Below are 24,726 nucleotides of genomic sequence, written 5' to 3' on the forward strand. Positions count from 1 at the left end.
TACAACTGTGCCACCAGAATCCCCCTGTAATCTGATTTGAATGATCAAATGAGTAAGTGTTCAAACCTGTCAAAGGATTTCAGCACTTATTGGTGGATTGATTGCCTTGTGATATATATTGAACTTAATCAGCTGAGAATATGAATGAGTAAAAGGGTTCTTGGAGTATAGGGGCATTATGGTCAATTCGGAGCCAGGAAGGCTCAAATCCCACCTGCTCCCGAGGTGTGAAATAATATCTGTAAGCAGGTTGGTTAGAAAATATTTTTTAAAAGTATGAATGAGGAACAGGCAAGACAGCAAAAAATGCTTTTTTTAAAAAAAACATTTTTTTCATCAACCTATTCAGAGGTATTAGTACACACCTCTGGAGTAGGTGGGAATTGAACCCAGGCTTTTTTAAATCCAGGGGTATGGACTCTACCAGTGTATCACAAGAGAGTGCATGATAGTCCTTAGGTTCAAAGTACAGCAGCTAATGCTAAGGTTAGTTTAAAAAAACAAGCTGAATAAAATAATAAAATACCTCCTTAGAATTCATTGAGAATGATACTACTCTGTCTGAGGTTTTGAGTCTTTGGAACTCTATATCCCTGGAAAGTTGGCAGAAGAAAGGAAACCACCTTTCCTTGACTTTCAATAGATTGTCATAATTAAATTGTCATCGACATCTGGAAGGTTGTTATTACTGACCAGAATGTTAACTTGAACAGCCACATAAATATTGGAACGACAAGAAGAGGCCAGAGGCTGGGAATTCTGTGACAAGTAACTTACCTGTTGACACCCCAAAGAAACCTGTTTCTGTGTTTACTAGGCAACATTTTGAAGTGCGTTGGAATATTTGCCTGGATAAATATAAACTACCCCTAATTAGGACATTAATTCTTTTAACTGTAGAGTTCTGATCACATTCCTACTCATCTCTGGGACACTTTCCTACTGGTGTAAATGAGTCAGGGTGATATCCCTTACAGCAACTCCCCTCTCTTTTCCTGCTTAATGTTCCCTCTCCTTACTGTTCCTTGCTTTTAAGCCCACCAGAGTATGGGGCTGGGCAAATTACATCCATTGGTTTTACTATTTGTGAACAGCCTACCTATGCTTAAGTTTTGAATCAGAGCCATAACATATTCAATAGATAGCCCAATCTTCCAGGTGTCCCCTTTCAGTATGTTCTGGTGGCTGAACTGCAGCTGGCTGTGTGGACCGCTGCAGAATATGATTTGCTGCATATGATGACATATTTGCTGGACATTGTGGGAGTGATATTCCTTTCAGTTATTGTATGCCTCAGGATTGATGTGTGGAGTGCCTGCAGAATGACGTGTGTAATCAAAAGCATCCCGCACAACGTGGAAGCTGAACAAAGTCAAAAGTACCATTTTTGCCTGCTGACTACTGGCAAATATGTGTTCTTCTCCCTTGGAATGCAGAAGCTCAGTTGTCTGGCTTATTCAAACTTGTATTTTATTTTCCAAAAATAAATGGTTTGTGATGCATCAAAAAAAATGCATCACAAACCATTTGGACTTGAAACACAATAAAATTCAGCTTGCCACCAATGTGGTATGTATTCTATAGTACCTCAATACTATTGTAATATTCCTAACATTTATAATATTCGTTCCATGTCAAGCATACAGCCCATGAACAAGTCACTTCAAATTGAAAATTGCAATAGAATATTTTCCCTCAGCATAGCATTTCCCATTCTGAGGTACCTCAGTACAGTTTCAAATGGTGTTTCCAATATGCATTCCTGTCAGGTATACAGCCCTATAGATTCTAGCTATTTCCCAATCAGAGATAACATTACATAGTCCGCATGAACTTAGTCCACTGACTTTAAGAAGGGGATATTGCTACTACACCATAGAAATCTCCCTATGGATTTAACACTGGCTCCAGCCACTTCGACCACAGATTTCTACATCACAAAGCTTTTTGGGATGAAGATCAGCAAAAACTGTGTTGTCTGTCTCCAGATCTTCTCTCCATATGCACGTTCCACAAAAGGTAACTAACTGAGATGTTGCAAACATTTCTAACTTCAGTCTGAAAGGAGCCCAGCAATTAAAGAGATCATTGCCACAGTGACCTTCACAACCCTGAGGTTGGGAATGTGGCTGCAGTAAGTGGCAGACTTCAGTAAGGATCTCCTTTTTGAAGTGTATGCATCGACACACTGACTGAAGATTTTGTTTGCATAGCCCTGCTTTAAAGATTGCTGCGCAAATTTATGTTAAAAATCACACAACACAAGGCTATAGTCCAACCAGTTTAATTCGAAGCACTCACTTTCTGAGCGCTTCTCCTTCATCAGGACACAACCATCTGATGAAGGAGCAGCGCTCCGAAAGCTGGTGCTCCCAATTAAACCTGTTGGACTATAACCTGGTGTTGTGTGATTTTTAACTTTGTCCAGCCCAGTCCAACACTGAGATCTCCAAATCAAATTTATGTTGATTCTCCAAAGACAGACTGTACCACCAGCTGTTAACTCTGTGACCCAAATTGGTTTCCTCATTGATATCATTGGAAAAAAAGATGTGCAGAGGTGGAGAATGCATGCCCCATGCAACTAATTTAATTCATATAGTTCAGCACAATCAAATTGTTTTCCCTAATGCTCCTCAATAAGGTTTAGATGGAGCAATTGGCCCTGAACACCTTGGACAGGTAGACCTCCTGCTGAGAAGCCTTCTACCCCCTCCTCCTTCTTCTGGAGAAGAAGGCCCTTGTGTGTTCCATTTGTGAGTTCAGGAAAAAGAGCATTTTGAGCTCCAAAATGTCAATCCTGCTGTCAAATAATGCTTCCAGCAGACCCTCACTGTGCATGTGCTCACACCCTCACCAGTGGAATAATGCACGCAGACTGCAGTTGTGATTTTTAACCTCTAAGATATATAGTGAAAGCGTACTTTTGAAAATGGTGGCTGAAATTTCTTTAACAGTCTTAATCCAGAGTCTTTTGAAAATAGAATTACAAAGTTGAAAAATAAATAATAAATGATGTGGCTGGTTAACTCAGCTACCTAGCTAATTAGTGTATACTTCAGTATAATGCCAGCAGTGCAGATGTAGACTAAGGACTTGCCTCCTCATGTTGTCTCTGAAAGTGGAAGATAATGGAAAGCTACCCCTAACAAAAAAAAACTGCAGGAAACAGCTCAGGTTGAAGCATCAGCAGACAATGAGCCAAGGACCTGTCTTCGGGCAAAGCACACATGGCAATTAATGAATGGTATACACAGTGACCAGTATTTTTTGGTGACCGCATGTCTGTGATTGACTAACTACAGTTGAACTGTTGCCAGGATTCACTGAATTCGAACCATATTCGATTAAGTTTAAGTTCTTGTCATTGGATGGGTGTTTACACAAATTGTAGTAATGTTGATGTTACAAAATATAAACATTTTCCATCTTTACAGCATACTTTAACATCAAACATTCAAGAGTAGCTACAGGATGTAAAGATATAGTGGATTGATTTTCGCATTCATTCTGTTGGCAGGAAGCTTATGCTACCAAAAGTGAAAAACGGAAAATTAGCTGCCCAAATTCCAGGCAATGAGCAGGACTATCTGCTGCCAATGCAATATTTAATGATTATCCTTGCAAAATAAGCTCCTATGTTTCTGTGCCAGCAGTTCTGCAGGCCTCTCAAGTACTTGTTTAGTATTGTTTTTCCAAGCAACTTGATGTGAACCTATGAGAATATATTTAGACAAATGTGAACACTTAAAATTATTCTTTCCTTTTATCTAAAATGCTAATACAAAGAGATGTGTGTGGAGCAATTTATTTTTTCCTAAAATGCTTTTCTGGTTTTCTTTTAGAATTACTTTGATGGCAAACTCTCTCCTCAAGGAAAGATGCCATGGATTGAATATAATCATCAAAAGGTATCAGGGACAGAGTTCATTATTGACTTTCTTCAAGAAAAACTGGGAGTTAATCTAAATAAACATCTGGATTCCAGGGAAAGAGCTGTCTCAAGGGCCATTACAAAAATGATGGAAGAACACTTCTATTGGTAAGTTGGTGAAAGCTTGCTGAACACAGAATAAAAAGGTCATGATTGCTATGTTACAAAAACATGCAGTATATGTATTATTTGGTTTATTGTTAAGAATTGGCAAGATCAAATCATCAACCATTTCAGAATGCTTTGTCATTTTGAACATTAGATGAGGAAACTATTTCCCCAAATTTCCAGATGACAGAAGGCTTGATGGGAGGGTGAGCTATGAGGACAATGCAGAGATACTGCACTGTGATTTGGACAGGCTGAGTGGGTGGAAAAATGCATGACAGATCAAGTATAATGTGGATAAATGTGAGGTTATTCACTTTGATAGCAAAAACAAAACAAAAGGCATCATCTGAATGGAGATAGATTGGGAAAGGAGCAGGTGCAACGAGACATGGATGTCATTCAGTCCTTGAAAATAAGTCGTGGGTGCAGCAGATGGCGAAGAAGGCAAATGATATGTTGGCCTTCATAGCAAGAGAATTCAAGAACAGGAGCAGGGATGTCTTGCTGCAATTGTACAGGGCTATAGTGAGACCATGTCGGGAATATTTTGTGTAGTTTTGGTCTCCTTATCTGATGATGAATTTTCTAACTATAGAGGGAGTGCAACAGATGTCTACTAGACAGATTCCTGAGGCAGCAGGATTGATATATGAAGAGAGACTGGATCAGTTAAGACTAGAGTTTCAAAAAGTGAGGGGGAAATCTCATAGAAACCTGTAAATTTCTAACAAGATTGGACAGGATAACTGCAGGAAAGATGTTCTGACCAAGGAATCAGAATCAGGGGTCTCAGCCTGAGGATACGGGGTAGGCCATTTATGACTGAGATGAGTAAAATTCACTTCATCCAGAGAGTCATGAGCAGCTGAAATCAAAACATTGAATATGTCCAAGAAGGATATAGATATAGTTTTTAGGGCTAAAGGCATCAAGGAGTATGGGGAGAAAGCTGGAGCAGGTATTGAGTTGGATGATCAGCCATGATCATATTGAATGGCAGAGCAGTCTTGAAGGGCACATGGCCCACTCTGGCTCTTACTTTCTATGTTTCTATGTTTCATAGCAGCTTCCTCCTTTCCTGATCTTCTTTAATTACATGATCCTCTGCTACTCTGCTATGTACTTCCATCCTCCAGACTCAGATTTTGTTTCATTGGCATATCTCATTCCTATTCCTTTTCTTTTCTTCAGACCATCATCCCTCTTGTCATTTAAACAATTCTGCTTGTTCTGCTGTCAGAGAACTTGCTCTTGTTCTTTCCTCTTCCCACTGCTCTTGACATCCATCTTTTTTGGTTCTGTACTTGCTTGAAAACTGCCTACTTCTCATTTCAGTCCCAGTTCTGATAAAAGGTTAATACTGCGGAAGGATTGGAGAGTCAGAGGAAATGCTGATGTGACCTAAAATGCAAATCTGGTTTATGAAGGAAATATTAGTGATATCAGAGAATGCTCAAAGCTATTTTCTATGTATGTAAAAAGCTGGAGGAGACTAACTAAAGATAGAGTAGGACCGACTAGAAACCAAGAAAATAATGACTATGGAGGCAGCAAACTTGAACATAATCCCGAATGAATATTTTGCATGCATCAGTACAACAGTGGGATGGCACAAACATTTTAGGTAAGGAGGAGGATTGTGAAACATTGGATCAGTAAGCATAGTCAAAAAGTGTGGCCCTGGAAAAACACAGCAGGTCAGGCAGCATCTGAGGAGTTGCAGAGTCGATGTTTAGGACATAAGCCCTTCATCAGAAATAGTGAGAGTGAAAGTATTGATGTGCTGAGCATCTTTAATAAATTACCAGACTGAAAAACATGTGTCCAGGCTGCTCATAGAAGCAAGTAAATAAATTTACCAAGCCTCTGTGTTAGAGATGGGTTACTGGAGGGCTGGAGGACTGTTGATGTTGTAAAATTGCTTTAGAAAGGGAAGAATATATAGGGGGGTAATTACAAGTAGTCAGTCTAACCTCAGTGATTAGAAAATTATTGGCTAAAATTACGAGGTACAGAATGAATTATCATTAGAAAGGCACAGAGGTGACATAATTAAAATATAAAAGATCCTGAAGGACCTTTATTGTGTTGATTTGGAAAGGATGTTTCCTCTTCTGGGAGAAGTTGGAATTCGGGGTCATTGTTTAAAAATAAAGGATTGTCCAGCTAAGACAGAGATGAGGAGAAAAGTTTCTCTCAGAGGATTGTGTGTTTTTGAAATCCCTTTCCTCAAGTAGATGAGGAATCATTAAATATTTTTCGGGCATACAGATTCTTGATTACTAAGGAGATGAAAGACACTTGGGGTTATGCAGGAATGTAGAATCCAAGTTAAAACCAGAAGCTGCAATCTTGCTGAATGGTGGAGTAGGCTCCAAGGGCCTTGTTCAGACGCCTGTTTGAGATGTGGGTTTCCTGTTTGCAAAATTACTCATCGGCTATGGAATATCATGTGATGAAACTGCCACAATTCTGAATGATGATCTATATTTGTTCGTTCTGTAGTGTTCCGCTGACTAAAGTGCAGTTAAGGGCAACACTGGAGCAACTGGGTTTTAATTTGCTTGTAAAGTGGATTTTTTTTGTATTTCTCAGGAAAATTGAAAACCAATTCTGGTATCTTGTGCAAAATAGCCTTGGATTGCTTTTTGCACAAAATGATATGTTTGACAGAGTGGGGAGCTGACATCTCTGAGTTTAGCTTACTTTACTCATTAATTTGTGCTACCTGTGCAGCTGAAGTGTTGTGTACTGAAAAGTTTAGGGTCTAAATACCTATAAACCAAAACAATGGTCCAGTGATGATCTTGGTATTTTAAGGATTTACAAAGCCCATATGAAGACAGGAGGACACAAACTGATTGATGAAGTCATAAATAGAGCCAGGGCAATGTTGAGGCAAAAGAATTTCAACTTAAGCTTCATGACAGAAATGTGAACAATCTTAGCTACTTATACCATTTAGTAACTCTTTAGAGAGTACAAAAACATGCATCAACCTTTTAGCCCAAGAATGAGCAAGGATTTTATCAGCATAAAATATGTGGGATAAACCAGGAACAGTCAGCATGGTTGATGAATTTCTGTGATGTAGATGAAAAAGACAGTGACAACCATTTGTAGGACAAGAGCTGGCAACATGATAAATCCAGTGAAATGCACGATGAAGTTTAGAGAATGCCAGTTCTTCTGAATTGTGATGGAGTCAAGCCAAGTTCAGAAAAAAATCACAGGTAGCTCTGAGACAGAAAGTCTAAAGGATAAAAACAACGAGAAAAGTTTCTTTGGCTTGATCAAGTACACAGATTATCTGGCTTCACATTCTTTTATGCTTCACATGTTAGAACACATAGCAAATCTACTGAGCTCATGAGAGAAAATGTTGAGGATCAGTAATTAGTGGCATTTGGGAGAAGTTTCTGCAAACTCAATAAAGTTACATGCAAAAAGCCAAGTCTGACACTCTTCAGGGAGATGCTACTCCTGAAAACTTGGAGCAACTTTGGTACAAGAGGGAAAACCAATAACATTCATGTTTAAAGCTCTCATCTCAGCTGAAACCAGATATGTTAAGACAGAAGAGCTGTTGGCATTCAAGTATGGATGAGAAAAATTCATACATATCTCTGTCGATGAGTGTTCATTAATCAGACTGATCAGCATCCACTCAAACAGATATACCAGTTTAACTCACCAGATCCAGAATAATTGAACTCAGAGATGCGGGATGTACTTGACAGCTACATGGAAATGGAGAAGTCTAAACTCAGAGGCAGACTATCTGTGTACAAGATAGACATCCACAAGAGATCAGAAGAATGATTGAAAGAAGAGCTGATTGCTATTGAAGTACCACCCAGAGCAATCCATACTGTCAGAGCTGATTACTCACCCTACACACAATTAAGAATGATACTATTTCTCATTCTTGAAAGTTATTATTCTAAGTTCCCATTCAACAGGAAGATGAAATGTTTGAGCGTTACAATAACCATCTCAGCAGTATGCATTCTGTTTGCTGAATAAGGAATTCCTGAAAGAGCAATAGGTGGCAATGAACTCAATTAATCTCCAGGAAATATAAGGAATTTGCTGTACAGTAGGAGTTCAACATCATATTTACCTCTGAGAACATGGATTTATAGAAAGACATGGCAAGATGGTCAAGACAACATTTGTGAAAGAAAACCCACACATTGCCTCCCTGCCATGCTGAGCTGCAACTTTCAAAGTTGACATAAAATCATTCACTGAGTTTCTCAATGGCAGAAGGTACGAGATAACTTCGCCATGCGAGGTATGGCCTCCAAATGACTAAGAGAACTATGAAACACTTACTGATGCATAGGTAAGAGGAGGTTAACACTCCAACAAACATGTAAAATCCTTTCCTATGTTGTTGAGATGACAAAGTGTGCATGGGAATTGTCCAACGGTGAAAAGCTGCATTCTAGTAACAGTTGTGAAACAAAGATTCCACAGTTCTTTTTAATCATTGTGACTGGGATAGTAAGCAACTGAAAAGAAACAGAGTGAGTTCAATTTTGACCTGTACCTGAGCTGAAAAATAGGGAAGACCATCAGCAACATCACTAAACAGTGATACAAAGTCAATAACATCACCAGCAAACAGTACAATGTAGCAACAATCAACTTAACTGAGTGACATTAAATACAACTCCCACACTGGGAGTGATTACTGCAACATTGTTAGTGCTAGCCACTCATCAATGAGAGCGATGAACAGCAAATCCTTGAGGAGACAGTGAGGTCTGCAGATGCTGGAGATCAGAGTTGAGTGTGTGTTGCTGGAAAAGCCCAGTAGGTCAGGCAGCATTTGAGGAGCAGGAAAATCAATGTTTCGGGCTGGAGCCCTTCATCAGGAATGAGGCTGGGAGCCTCGGGGGTGGAGAGCTTTATCAGCATAAAATAGGTGGGATATAAAGCCCAACATCCTAACACCTGAGCTATACCATACCTAATGGCTGGAAGCTTACAGTAGTCTGAATCACATGTACAGTGGTGGGGAATGTGGCAGACTCATGCGAGACATTCAATGAGGTCTGTCTCAAAGTGCGAACAACTTGCTGCATCATTTAACTAAGTTCTAACATCGAGGCAAGGTTCTTGCTAGGGAGTAGCAAATTGCCTGCTAAAGAGGATTGTTACTTGTTAACGATCTTAATAACTACATGTCTTGGCTCATTATTACGCAATTTTCACGCCCTACCACTCACTGCTAGCAAACTAGATACTGAAAATTCTTGACATAGAAGTTAGAGTGGGTACCTGGCACCTTCAGCTCACCACTGGTTGTGAAGACCCTCCATGTTGTTCACCATACAATAGTGTCTCAGGGCATGAAGCCTTGGGCACTAGGCACTAGGTACATGCACCCTTTGTCCACGGACATTGGCATCTGATATTTGATGACTTCTCAGAATCCTCAGGACACCTCTCAAATCCACTTCTAGGACACTGAGGAAGCAGGTCTCACCTTGCGAAGGCTGCTGCAGGGATACATTGTGCACATGGATGGGCACCTAGCTCACAGAGGTTATGAACTCACAATGGCGATGAGAGCCATTGAGTCTCACATGGCATCTGCTGCTTCTGTGTATGTGGACTAAGTCGCTAATTGCAAACAACTCAGGGTCTCCTTCTGCCTGGGGCTACCCAGTGCTATTGATCTGGGGTGTACCTTCCTCAGCCAGGTGTAGGGCTGTCCAGTGAAATGCTGACCAAATTATGCTCCCAAACTTGCTACCCATGATGTTCTCCCCTGAGTTGCTGGGCGGAGGGAAGGGTCCATGAGGCCACCTTGCCAATGTTTCCTTTGAGGCCTCTGAACCATCTTCACACAGAATAAGGATGTGGCTTCTGACAGAGTGGCATGCTTCCTCGCAGGAGCCTTGAATATATTACTAGTACCTGCAAGAGACATTGGGAGGGCAGGAGTCATGGCTAATGGTCAGACCTGATATGTAATGAATGACATTGATGAGAGGTTAATTGCACAGAGTGGCAGTATGATATTAACTTGGTTGATGAGACATGGATACATCCAAATTCCCTTAGGAGTGATCCTGGAGTTTTCCTGTGAGAGACAGGATTCTGCCATTGTAGCGTATAAGGAGCCTGATGTTGGGCACCTGTCCACCCATCTTGGCTGCCTCATTCTGCCCTGTTATAGGTTGTTTTCTCTTGGAGTGAGAGAAAGGGAGGGATTGAGTGGGGTGACAGTGGGTGACACAGTTGTTAGTAAAGCTTCGGTGGACAATAGTTGGTGAGGTGTCCCGGCAAGTCAATAGGCAACATAGAGGCCTTGAAGGGCTAGTGATCTGAGAGGCCAGAAACAAGAACACGTGAGGAAGGATGTTGCAGGCAATAGTGGGGGTGGCAGAGCATGAGCCACGATGGGAGCTTGGTCCAGTAGCAGAGTCAGCAGAGAGAACTTAGCCTGGTGGAGATCATTGATTTTCAGTGAAAGTGCTGGCTGTTCCCAGACTTTGAGGTCCTTACTGACATGGGTTGGTGACCTTCAACCAGGTTTCCAGGATCTAGTGGCTTGGCCTCCTTTTCCAGTTCTGGAGAATTGTGAACTTCAGGATATCAGTGCTCAAACTGGTTCACAGTAGTCTTTAAAGCACAAACTACAAGCTTTCTGGTCTTTTGGCAGATATCCTGTTTGTGGTGAGTTGCAGAAATGGCTCGTGGTAGTTGTGGATGAGAGGAGTGCCCTGGGTGTGGGGTAGGTAGTTAGTGAGGCATGTGGGTAAGGTATAGCAAGCGATTGTGCTTAGGCTTTGTGGCAGGTAACTCCCCAAAATATTCAAGGAAACTGACACTTAGCTCAAATAACAAATTTACAGCCTAATGTTTTTGAGGAAATAAAACATACTGGCAAAAGACTCTTAGGATGTTTAGCCTGACTATAATAGTTGATTGTTAATTTCTTTAAACATTGTATAAAGTTAATGATATGGATATATAGGATTCTTAATTTAAAAAAGAAAAAGGGATGTTATAGTGTAGTGTTATTTGAGAAAAGTTAGAAACTATATTGTTTTGTGCCTATTAATCCAGCATGCCATATTACACGCTAATACACTACCCATTGTGCACTGAACTACTAATGTATTATTCCACAACACATAGTGAGATCTAAAAAAAATTCTGGTGTCAGTTGCAGCATTTCTGGTCCAAGTTGTGATCATTTTGATTATCTGAGACCCCAAGTCGAAAGAATGCTGATCTTATCAGTGATCATCGCTTGACTGTTCCTGTGACTCACACTTTCGAGAGGTGAGTGTGCTATAGATGACAGAGTTGTTGCATTATCATGATTCCCTGGGGTAGTGCTTGGAAGTAAAGCTGCAACACTCCCAGAGTCATCACAAATGTGAAAATGTGTTTAGTTACTGAATTGCCTAATGTTCAAGTCCCACTTACTCCAGAGATAGAGTCATAGAGATGTACAGCACGGGAACAGACCCTTCGGTCCAACCCATCCATGCCGACCAGATGTCCCAACCCAATCTAGTCCCACCTGCCAGCACCCAGCCCATATCCCTCCAAGCCCTTCCTATTCATGTACCCATCCAAATGCCTCTTTCTGATCAGGTTGATTAGAAAAATATTTATAATTCTGGTTAAAATAATGTACACAGGGATCCAAGATGGCGGCGATCTAGGAGGATAATGTTGCAGAGCTCTGCACGGCAGTACAAATGGGACAAACATCCAACCTACCCAGCCTGGACCATTGCGATATCCTGGGACTCTGGAAAGGTCATGGAGTCCCAGGAAATTGTGAAAAATCATTTTACCTGGGTTTTTGCTATTCAGGGATGCCGAAGAAGGGAGGAGCTGCATCGGAAGCCCAGCCAGTAGGAGCCTCAGACTCGATTAACTACCAGGCCTTGGTGAAGGTGCTTGTGAAATCTCGCAAGATGTTGGGTAAGCAGACATAGGAGAGGCTGGCCCCAATCTCTCTCATGCTGTAGAAGCATGAACAGCAGCTGGGAGACCTGGGAAAAAGGACGGTTGAGGTTGAACATAGAGTTACAGTGGTGGAAGCTGATACCAGTTCCTCTGAGGATAGGACCCAAGCCCTGGAGATGCAGGTCCATAATTTGCATGACCAAGTGGATAATCTTGAGAACAGGGGCAGGAAAAAAAAATTCAAATCATCGGTCCGCCGGAGGATAAGGAAAGTGAGCGGCCAGCGGAATTTATTGAGGACTGGTTGCCGAAATTTCTTAACTTGGAAGCTGGAATGAGAGGCGTGAAGATTGAGATGGTTCACCGGGTCACGGAGCGGAGGTCAGGTCTGGGTCAACGTCCTCGACCTCTCCTGGTGAGGTTTCATCACTATAGAGAAAAGTAGAGAATCATGGAAGCTTCCAGAATCCAGGGGAAGGAATTGTACGAGGGCTCTAAGATCATGTCTCCCAAGACTTTTCAGCGGTGGTGATCCAGAGAAGACTGAGGGAGCTTGGGATCCAATGTTCTTTGAGATATCAGGTGGTGCTTCAGATCACCTTAGATGGATCCATACTTATCTTTGACACGTTGGAGAAGGCAAGAGACTTTGTGGACAAATTAACCTAATCTGAACAATTTAGTATGTACAAATATTAGTGTTGTTTGGGTATGTCATTGTGTCTTCTTTCTAAAAAACAGAGGAAGCCTGGTTGGGGCTTTCTTTTCCTTTTTTTTAATTGGTGATAAACTGGTTTAAACTATGTTTGGTGACAGTTGAGATATGTACTTTCAATTTTTAAGTTAAGTTATACCAAAGAAGGTTGGGTGTTTAACCCCCTTTTTTAAAAAAGAAGCGTCTTTATTCATATTGCTACTGCATGGTATATTTTCTTTCTTTTCTGCTCATGTTTGCGGTGCGGCTCTAGCTGGGAGGAACGAAAATGGTTGGGATGGCTAGATGCCTATTTATGGGCAGTTTATACCTGGTTCAGGTATTTAAATGCCCACGCTGCAGCTTTGACAGCGGGATGGGAAATTGGGTTTTGGAATGGATAGTTACCCCTTTGGGCAGGGGGTGAGTTCCCTTATTCAGCGCCGTTGGCGCTTTCTTTGTTCGTTTGCTTTTTGGTTTTTGCTGTGTGTAATCTTTGATAGCTTTGTAGGTTCGTTAATTGTAGTGGCTTTAATTTATGCAGCTTTTATGTTTGATGGATCTTGTGAGACTAAGACTCGGCGATTTGTGGTTCGAGTTCCTCGTCTCTGGAATTTAAATGTTACTGAAGAAGGTTATGGGTAATGACTTGATTAAATGGCGCACCTGGAATATCAAGGGGAGTCATTACCAATTAAGAGGAAGAAGGTACTTTTGAGTCTTAGAAAGGAGAAGATGGATATTGCTTTGTTACAGGATGATAGGGACATTTGAAACTACAGCAGAATGGTTTTGATGGGTTTACTTTTCTTCTTTTTGTGTTAAAGAAACACACGGGAGATTTGTAATTCTCAAAGCCCTGATAAATGGGGAAAATATGGTGTTTTAAATATTTATTGCCCTTCAGTCCATTCCCTCAAATTTTTGATAGATGCATTCTCTAAACTGATCAGTCTCAAGTCCCAGCATATCATTATAGGGGGAGATTTTAACTGTATGGATCCCATAGTCGACAGGTTGTCCAAAGGTCCCCCGATACCCTCTGTACACACTAAACAATTAGCGGATCTGTGTGTGGAGTTAGGGTTAGTGGACGTCTGGAGGCGTTTCCACCCTACACACAGGGATTTTTGTCAAATTCACACAGATGTCACACCAGGATTGATTTTTTTTCTGACCCGCATGGCAACCCTGGACTTGGTGGCATCTTGTACGATTGGTAATATTACAATCTCTGATTACGCTCCAGTGTACCTATTGGTTAAGATTAAGGATCGAGGCAATGACGAATGGATCCCTTTATCCTTAAGCATAAAAAGTTTGTGGAGCACTTTTCTAGGGAATTTTGGGCATTCCTAGACATTAACTCAGACTTGGTTAGTTGCCCATCTGCCCTTTGGGAAACTGCCAAAGCCTATGCCAGAGGGTTAGTTATTTCCTACTCTGCCAGTAGGAAGCAGCAGAAGGTTACTTACTTTGACAGGCCCTCGTTGGTCAAGCTACAGAGGATTACGGCGCTGTGGTCTGCATTGAATTCTGTGCTCACTCAGACAGCAAAGAAGGAGCTTGCTTTTGCAAAGCAAAGGCTATACGAGCAGGGGGACAGGCCAGGCAAATAATTAGCATATCTCGCCAGGAAAAGGAGCACCCTCAAGCCATTACGGGAACTTAACATGTGACTCCAAAAAGATTAATGTGGCAATCCAGTGATTTTACTCAAAGTTATACCAATCTGAGGGTTGTGAGAAGGGGGCGGGCCAAAATGGAGTCCCTTTTCAAGGATCCGGAGCTCCCGGGCATGACCCCTGAACAAGAGTCTTTTCTGAATGCCCCCTTATCAGAGCAAGAGGCACAGGAGGCTGTGAAGCTGCTTCAGAGTGGAAAGGCGCCTGGTCCTGACAAACTTCCCAGCGAATTCTTTCAGGAATTTATAAACATATTGTCAGGTCCAATACTCAACATGTTTAATGACTCATACACCATGATTGTCTCCTGCCATCTCTGAGAGAGGCCAATCTTTCGCTTATTCTTAAAAAAGGGAAGGTCCTGGAGGACTGTGCTCCAAACAGGCCCATTTCCCTCTTAAATGTGGAGTTTAAAATCGTCTGTAAGACTCTTGCGTTAAGGCTGGAGACTGTGTTACATTCTATTGTTAAAGAGAACCAGACGGGCTTCATAAAGGGCCACAGATCTTCCAATAATGTTCGGAGGCTGCTTAATGTAATTCAAGCAGGTTAATAACAGTCAATACAGGATTTGGTGATTTCTCTAGATGCAGAGAAGGCATTTGACTGAGTTGAGTGCCGTTTCTATACTCTGGAGCAGTTTAGCTTTATAAGATGGGTAAAGGTTCTCTACAGTGACCCTCTCACTGCGGTTATCACCAATGGGGTGATCCAGCAATTTTAACATTTTAACATTTTTAGGGGTAGCCAGCAAGGCTTTTCACATTGGTGATTGAACCATTGGCAGAGGCCAATTTGTCAGGATCCCTATATATCAGCTCTAGAAGTGGGGTCAAAATTACATAAGATTTTGTTATACATGGACGCTGTGCTTTTTTTTTGTCAAATCCAGCAGTTTCGGTACCTTGCCTGATATAATGCAACAGTGCGTTTGACATCTTTTCGGGGTACAAGATTACTTTTGCAAAATCAGACGCTATGCCTATGGGTGGTCTTGCAAAGGTGCTAGGTCTTGAGGGTACATATCGATTCCCATTTCAGTTGTCACGGGGGGATTCTGTGTATTTGGGCATATTCATTACTCCAGTTCTGGATTGGCTGTTCAAAGCTAATTTTGTTCAATTATTTGACAAAATCAAACAAAACCTTCAAAAATGGGAGATGCATCCGGCCTCATGGTTAGGTTGGATAGCGCTTATTAAGATGAATATTCTTCCGATGCTCCCCCTCATTTTCAATAAGCAAACATTCATGAGGCTGAACGGCTGGTTCAGCTCTTTTATTTGGCGTCGTAACTGACCCCTCCTTAAATTAGCTAAACTGCAATTGCCTCACAGATTGGGGGGAGCGGATCTTCCGGACATTAAAAGCTACCAATGAAGCTTGCTTTTATCCTATGTGAGTGATGGAGCCTGTGGGGGCCCACTTTCAATATAGTTAGATATCAAAACCTCCCAGGCAAGGTGCCCCCTTACCAGCTTGCTGTTTTTGGACAAAATGAGGACAGTGAGGGAATGTTGCCATAAGTTTAGATCAGAGTGGTGCTAGAAAAGCACAGCAGGTCAGGCAGCATCCGAGGAGCAGGAAAATCAACATTTCAGGCAATTTGGACGATTCCTGATAAAGGACTTTTTGCCCGAAACATCGATTTTCCTGCTTCTCGGATGCTGCCTGACCTGCTGTGCTTTACCAGCACCACTCTGGTCTAAACTCTGGTTGCCAGCATCTGCAGTCCTCACTTTTGTCCAAATGTTGCCATAACCCAATAGTTATCAATACTGTTAAAGCATGGAGGGCAATTTGGCAGAATGAAGGCAATATTGGCAAAACATCTTATACCTATAGTGGCTATGCCGGGTTTTCATGCGGGGTTGATAGATTCAAGATTCAAACATTGGGCAGTTAGGGGTATGTCTTGCATGGACAATTTATTTGAGGGAGGCACAATGATGTTCTTTGATCAGTTAGCACAGAAACACAAGCTATCTAACATGGACTTCTTTCATTTTTTTCAAGTTAGGGATTTCATTCAAAAAATGACTATACTTTTGGCTGATCCCTACAAATCCAACATAGAGAGGAGGGTGCTGAATGCTAAGAGTACACTTTCTGTCAGCACTGTGGGGGGAGGGGGGTGGGTGCCCCCTCAGATGTGTTTGATTGACTCTGCAGGGTGTGGGAGAGAGAGCTAGGAGTTGAGGTCTCCTCAGAGGCATCAATTTGCAATAGGACCCATACTTTACAGTTGAAGATTGTCCACAGGGTCCACTTGGTTCCAGACCATTTGTCACAATTTAAACCAGGGTGTCTTCAATATTTCCCAAGAGCAAGGTCTGTACAGGCACTCTCCCCCATTGTCACTGGTCCTGTGGTAGGTATCAAACATACTGGAGCACTATGGCGGGTGCAATGGAGAGGATTTTGGGTGTAAGGATGGAGAAGGTTTTCAATCTCTCTTCTTGTTGGCCTGCCCAGTGTGTTCCCTGCAGATGCACATAAGAAAATACTTTTCAGCATCCTCACTTTCTGTGCAAGAAAGAATATCTTGCTCGGTTGGGTATCTGAAAACTCCCGAGCCTGTCAGGTTGGCAGAAGATTGTTATGGAGCATATCCCCTTGGATTTTCTCATAAGTATGGTACACCACAAAATTGAGAATTTTTTAAAAGACATGGCAGCTCTTTTTGGAATACCTGGACACTGATTTATCTGCCACAATAATAAGGGCTTTATATAACCATAACAATTGTACTTTATGAGTCCAATATCCAGGAAGGAGGAACTATGAACATATGAGGGTCTTGTTTGGCCGAGTTGAGTTATTACAATTTATTAGTTTGTTGTTGGTTATTATTTATTTAGTTAAATAGTTAGTTGTTTTTTTTTAAAATATATACTTTTCTATATATATTTATACATTTGTACATGAGGGCAGATTGGGTTTTCTTTTACTTGTGTTTTGTCTTTGTATTGTTTTGAATTGTATTGTTTTGTATTTGTTGTAATATTAAAATATCTATTTTTCAATTAAAATATATTCTAAAAAAATGTACACGTAAGTTTTTTTCCATTAACAAGAAAAGAACTATTTGTGGTAATTAAACTGTTTTAACCAAAGGAAAATGAAATTGAATTGCTAATGTTTGAATCTATAACTTAAATTCTATCCTTTTATAAAATCCATCATACACATACAAACAGTCACATGAACAAACAAGACAAGACACAAACCTTACGGCACCAGCCTGGAGTATAATGATGCTGATGCTGGTTTGTTTGGATTATTCCCTCTCACTAGTCCCATAACACAATGCAGTGTTGTATGTACCACTCAAAATGTGCTCCAGTAACTTGTTTCTAAAATTGCAAACTTCTTCTAACAGTTTCCTTAGTCCAAAGCAGTGTCTTGTGGACTACTGTCCAACTGGTGTTTATAGCATCACAATCCATTAGACTAAAGCCGTGTGAATGTTTGCAGATCACTTGAAGCCTCTTGATCACCTTGGCACATTTTGTTTTAGAAACATCTGTCACCTCAAGAATGAAATCCTTGTGTTGCTCTGAAACTAAGTCAAAAAGTGTGTTGCTGGAAAAGCACAGCCGGTCAGGCAGCATCCAAGGAGCAACAGAATCGACATTTCAAGCGTAAGTTCTTTATCCAGGAGCGTGCTTGAAATGTCGACTCTCCTGCTCCTCCAATGCTGCCTGACTGGCTGTGCTTTTCCAGTACCGTCCTTTTTGACTCTAATCTCCAGCATCTGCAGTCCTCCCTTTCCCCTTGCTCGAAAACTAAGTTTGGCATACAGCATGAAAGGAGTTGACTGTCTTTTTAAATGATGGACTAGATTTAATTAAAAAATTGTTGCTGCCACAGATCCTTCAACTTTTCAACATGATAATTGATGCAAGGTGTTAAAAAAAAGGGAGTGACAATAAGTTGGCCAGTTATAAGGTAGAAATATTTGAGGTCACAGTCAGCATTTTTGAGGTACTATAATTTCTATATAATTAGGGTAATATTGTGAAATCTAAAAGCAATGAGGGAATGCAAAGTAGATGTAAGGCATTGATTGCATGTTATGGAATCTTCAATATCATCACAGCACTTGGATAGAAATCCTTGTCTTCATTATCATCATCATTGGCAGTCACTCGCAGACGAGAATGTCTCTCTTCCACTCTCAGGGTGAGTCCGTAGGTGGCTGTGCAGACCGATGCAGCTACCACAGGTTCTGTTACACTTGGGGTCATGGGGTGGGGTGAGTGGGATGTTGGTATAGCAGCGCACCCCTTTTGCTGTTTGCGCCTAGCTTCTGCTTTTACCCAATGGCAAGTCTTGAGGTGCTCGATGTCTTCTCAGATGTTCCTCCTCCATTTTGGATGGTCTTGCGGCAGGTGCTGGTGGGAATGCTACACTTTGCCAGTGAGGCCTTGTGAATATCATTGAAAAGCATCCCCTGTCCACCCGGGGCTTGCATGTTGTTTTGAAGCTGGAAGTGGAACAAAGTCAAAAGCATGCAGTATCTAAATACATGTCACTTTCAAGTTATCCCTCAGTATCAATTGTATTAATTTTTCAAATCTCTGGTTCAGAGGGAACAGATAGAAACATGATATTGAAGTAATGATTTGGTCTTTGTTGTGCACCTTGATGACAACGGTCTAAAAGCACTAAATAACCTTTTATCGTTCCTACTTGCTTTCTTAAAAGAACTTCAGTTCTTTTAATCTGACTTCCAAGTGTCATGAATGTGGGTCAGTGCAGAATGAGCAACATTAAAATATAGGTAACATTGGTCACAACTGGATGAATGACACTAAAGCACTTTGAATGTGGGTTATTGCAGGATGAACTAAATCAAAGCATTGCTGATGTGAATCAGTGCAGCATAACCACATTGAAGTTGTTTAACATGTTTACTTTACTTTTTTTTAGTACATTCTTATTTCCTTTTATTGCAAGTGTTTATCATGATGAAAAATAATTGCACACCACAAGGAAGTGGTTCCAATATTGTACAGCACAGCAACAAAAACCTGACAAGAGCAGGATTCACAAGCTATTTTTAGGCAAATATCCTTACATCAGTTAGTGGGAAAGGGGGAATTATTCACTCTTCTTGATTTGTCAGCTATCATTTTCAGCAACTTGTTCTCCCTTATTTTAGTAGGTGTCCCACCTTCATTGACACTGATAAAAGGTGCACATTCACTGATCAGCATGACCACTATATCATGAATAGAAATGCTCAATGAAACAACTCATTGGAGGAAGAGCCTCCAAAAATGTCCACATCATCAATGATAGGGGAGCACAGCACATCAATGCAAAAGGTAAAGCTACAACATTCTGAATAATCTTCAGCTAGAAGCGCAAAGTAGATGACTCATCTCGTGCCAAGCATCGCAGATGTTCGTCTTCAGCCAACTCGATTCACTCCATGTAATGAAGTCACTCAGACATGGGCTGCAGCAATTAAGAAGGCAGCTCAATATCAACGTCTTAAGGAGATACTAGGAATGGGTAATAAAACCTGGCCCAGCCAGTAATGCCTACATCCTGTGCATGAATGTTTAAAAATTGCCATGTAACTGAGTCGTGAAAAGGCAGCTCTACTGTACCATTGTTAAAGGATTGAAATGGGAGGGAAAGCCACCACTGACCTTAATGTCTCTCTCTGTCCCTATTCATATTAGTGAGGGATTGTCAGCAATACCATTGCCAGAAGTTCCATTTTCTTTCCCACTAAAAACTACCTACAGCAGGAAGTAGCTGACCAACTTTACCGCGCAGATATATTTCTACTGCCATCTGACTGCATACAATTTTTTTTTAGGTAAAGTAACTATACAATAATAATTTTCCTCTCTAACCTATATTTTATTCTGGCATTGTCATCTTCCAATACTGTCCCCAGTTAATTATTACACATTCCTCATTCTATTCTTCCCTCAATTAATATTTGCAATTTATTCTTCCTATTCTCTACACAGTTTATTCTGGCTTATAATTTTTAAAACTGACTTGAATATTCCCATTCTTTCCATTCATACCCAAATGTCCCCATTGTCCCACTAAACCTCAGTGGAAATTTTATGCAAGATTTTGGCATTTCCTTTGTCTGTAGCTAGGAACTGATCTGAAAATTCCTTACCACTGCATCTCCTACTTGGTCCTGTTGCCATCCCTGGGATAGAACATTACAGTGGGAGGGAATGTCTGATTCTGCAAAGATGTTGTGAGGATTCCCACTGGGAGCTGACTTCCACCTCTTGGAACAGCAGCAAGAGATGTTATGAGACAGTGACATTGTAAACATTGGGGCTCGGAGGAGGGATCATTTTCATCTGCAAATACTCTGTTATTTTATATTCTGTTTCCTCTGAATTGTTCCATTTTTATAATCTAAATTTTCATTGAAATAATAGAAAGACAAATCACCAGCATCTGAGATCTTCTTACCACAATTTCAAATTTGCTGACCTTTGTGTATATCACAACTTTCAGAAGGTAAAAACCTGAACCATGAAACAATCCACGGGTTACCATGCAAAACATATGAGAAAGTGCAATTCAATCAGTTCTCCTTTCAAAGTTTTTTGCCTTCCATCTGGTTGTCAGCCTCATCATATTCAGTCAATCACTGACATTCAGAAGCACCATTAGTGTCATCATTGACTGTAGCTTTATTATTGACTCTGTATCACTTGTAGATTAAGATGACAAAATTGACAACAGTTTGGACAACAAGAATGTACAATAGTCATTTTAAATTATAAAACTATTCAACATTACTTGCTCAAAGTCTGAGGACATGAAATGCTTCCAGAAATACAATTGACACCCCGGAAAATTGCTTAGTTCTCCAATCAAAAACGTCAAAATTATTGGTTCTATTACCTAGCTTTAGGCATTATTCCTTTGCAGGCTACTTTAATGTTATCTGAATTTTAAAATTTTAAATAGATTAATGACTTTGTTAAAATAGGTTGAAAAATAGGTTAAACTTGATTTTAACTAGTTGGGGAGGGGTGATTCCAATGGTGATAACTAAGCCTAATAATAAATGCTTAATGGGTTGAATGGTCTATTATTTGTTTTCCTATAAATGTTTTAACACATGGGATATAAATATCACAAGGCACAGTTCAATCAATATTTGCCTCATGACAGGAATAGAGAAAAATATTACCTGCTGGAGGCATTTATTACTGAGGGGTAATGTCTCTAGTTGTTCAGCTGTGATTACATTGAAAGTGGAGGATAAAAATGTGGAATCTTTTCATTGTATTTGTGATGTTATATGCTGCACAGTTTAAAATCCAACCCTTAGCGACAGTCAAAAAGTGCTGCATCAAAATTAAAATCAAGTAATTGTGAGAAAGGCACTGATGATCATGATAAGTAAGAATTAGTGTGAGCAATAGAAATAAATGATCTGATTCGATGTAATTGATTTGTTTGCAGGATTGGCTCAATTAAAGTCAGTCACTAGATTTCAAATTGCATGGACTGAAAATGGTTGTGTGTGATTTTAATCTTGCCACAGTTGATATTAGCTGAAGCTCATACATTTATTTTTCTATCACAATGACAGCTTATCGTTTCATTACAAAGCTCTGTCAAGAGCAGCATACTGAAGCTGCCTAGAGTTTGGAGCCTGTTTGCAGGCAACCTTAGAATTTAGATTTCATGTCATCATTTATTACTGTATACTTACGGCCAATGGAGATTATATTAAAAGGCATCACATTAAAAGGTGTTGGAGAGAGATTTTGTCACTTTGTCATTTCAGCTGTACAGCTAGTTTATGGCAGTAACAGCCTGTTTTCCTATCAAAGATACAAATATTGGGCGTAGGATCGGGCACCACTGTGGCTCATCTGCCAGTGCACAAACAGTTCAGCTCCAGATTAATACAATGCTGCGTGGATCTTGCATAGTTATCACATTCAAATTAGATTTTGACCCATGACATGCTGAACAGAGAAAGTAACCTGGGAAATTTACTCCGAATCTTCAAAATTGCCTGTGGTAAAATTTCATATTGTGTAAACATCATCAGAATCCTATTTGGGTTTCAAAATGAAGTTTCATTTTTTTAAAGAAAGTATACAGGTTTTGCCAAATTGATTTGTCAACAAGATTTGTCTGTTTAAATCAGTCTGTCTGTAATCTGGGGTAAGTTGCTTACTGAAACTGCTGATGGGCCAAAATCCATTGATGTTTGATACTATCACTTCCACTGCTACTGTGTTGCCAACTTCCCATTTCCAGTACATATGAATGCAAGAGGGAAACAAGAGATGTGCTTGTCTTTGCTACTGAATATACGTTGTCACATCCATGCATTAAAGTCAGGTTTAAAGGGCTGTTTTGTGAATGTTACACTATCTATTTTTTATATTACAGGGCCATAGTATACTGTCAGTGGATTGACAACCTCCATGAGACCAGAAAAATACTGTCTGTCTCAGGTCCATTCAGTGGTTTCCTGAAATGGATACTGTGTCACCTAACAAGAGGAATAGTTAAACGGGAAATGTACGGTCAAGGTATTGGTCGCTTTTCAAAGGAAGAAATATATACCTTAATGGAGAAGGATATGCGATCACTTTCTGTGATTTTGGGTGAGATGAAAGTTTATTTTGCTGTGATGTGCTGTATGTTTCACAGTCATAATCCTTGTTTGAATACAACCCGCACCTCCATTGTTTATCACTCTTCATTAAGATAAACAGTGTTACCCCATTTCACATCCTTTCCTTCAATTTGTTATACATGAATCTTAGTAATAGGAACTACAGAAGGAATTAGAGTTATAGAATGATAGAGCAGAATCTTAAAAATGTCAGACAATGATAAGAAATATGGACAATGATAAGAAATGTGGCAGATCACACAAGAATTTATTGAATCCTCTCTTAACATTGGGATCAACTTGTTCCATCTTTTAACTAAGTTCTCGTGACAATGTGAGATTCTTGCAAATCAGTGGTGAGTTACCCATAAAGGAGGATGATTGATTGTTAACAACTTTACTAACTGCAGATTTTATATCCCATTTACAATTTGTAGGAATTTGAATATTAGAATGATCACTGAGTGATCAATCTGAGTCTGAGTAATCACACTAGATGAGTGGTGAGTAGGTTACTTTCTGCATTCCTCAGCCCTTTTCCCAAGGAAGTCAGGCCTTTCTAAAGAAATGAAGGTTTAAGGTACTACACTTTTAGTGCATGGGAAAAATTAAATTAATATTACATTATATCAGTATTCATACTCAGCTTTTTATTGGACCATTCGCAGTGAGCAAACTGTACGCCGAGAGCCCCTGACATGGAAATCAGAGCAGATACCTGATGACTACAGCTCACTCCTTCCTTCAAAGGTTTGGGCACCACTGATATACACCTCACATTCCTGGACAATGGCATCTGACATGTGTCAGCCTCTATAATGTCTCATGACACATCTCCAATCCATTTGCAATGCTCTTCTGCAGGGTAAAAACAATGACTGCAGATGCTGGAAACCAGATTCTGGATTAGTGGTGCTGGAAGAGCACAGCAGTTCAGGCAGCATCCGAGGAGCAGTAAAATCATCAGGAATTAAGGGCTTTTGCCCGAAATGTCAATTTTACTCTCCTCCGATGCTGCCTGAACTGCTGTGCTCTTCCAGCACCACTAATCTAGAATGCTGTTCTGCACGCCAGTGCTTCATGGTGGGATGCAATGGTGACTATTATCATAATGCTGCTGCAAAGACAGTTTGCAATCAGGGCCACACATGCAGCTCATGAATTCAAGCAGTGTGCACTTCTGGGCTATTTGCTTGCTCTCTTAATGCCCACTTACTACCGACCTGAAAGCTCACATCATCCCTGCCTTACCTTGCCTTCTTTATGCCTTGCCCATCAACCAGATATACCAGCCTCAATGTGTTTCTGTCTAGCCTTGCCATCTAGAGCAGATGCAAAGTCAGGAAGCTTATCATGGTTTGTCAGAAGTCCTCAGTCAAGGGAGATAACTTCTGATTGGTGGATCCATGTGACCATAACACATAGGAGCAGAACTACACCATTCAGCCCTTCAGATCTGCGCCCCCATTTGATCATGGCTGATTTGTTTCTGAACTCCATTCTCCTGCCTTCTCACCATTAGCTTTGATCCGCTTCCTAATCAAAAACTTATCTACCTCTGTCTTGAATACACTCAGTGACTTTGCCTCCACAGCCTCCTTTATTTCCAATGAATTCCATGTGGAAAAGCAGCCTGATTGACAGGTGTGGCTCCCTACAGCAGAGGGACTGGTTCTGGATGAGGTTGTAGTTCCAGCAGCCTGAAATTACAGTATTG

The 24,726-nt window shown here is 40.6% G+C and overlaps 1 protein-coding gene across 1 annotated transcript in view; it reads left to right on the plus strand.

The window, feature by feature from the left end:
- faxcb (failed axon connections homolog, metaxin like GST domain containing b) overlaps positions 1-24,726 on the plus strand; it is a 61,068-nt gene that overhangs the window by 26,519 nt on the left and 9,823 nt on the right. Inside the window, exons 3-4 of the mRNA XM_060820788.1 lie at positions 3,846-4,042; positions 22,781-22,998. Coding sequence (XP_060676771.1) covers positions 3,846-4,042; positions 22,781-22,998 — 415 coding nt within the window. The remainder of the gene's footprint in view (positions 1-3,845; positions 4,043-22,780; positions 22,999-24,726) is intronic.

This window comes from Hemiscyllium ocellatum, chromosome 3 (genome assembly GCF_020745735.1).
Source record: "Hemiscyllium ocellatum isolate sHemOce1 chromosome 3, sHemOce1.pat.X.cur, whole genome shotgun sequence".
NCBI lineage: Eukaryota > Metazoa > Chordata > Chondrichthyes > Orectolobiformes > Hemiscylliidae > Hemiscyllium > Hemiscyllium ocellatum.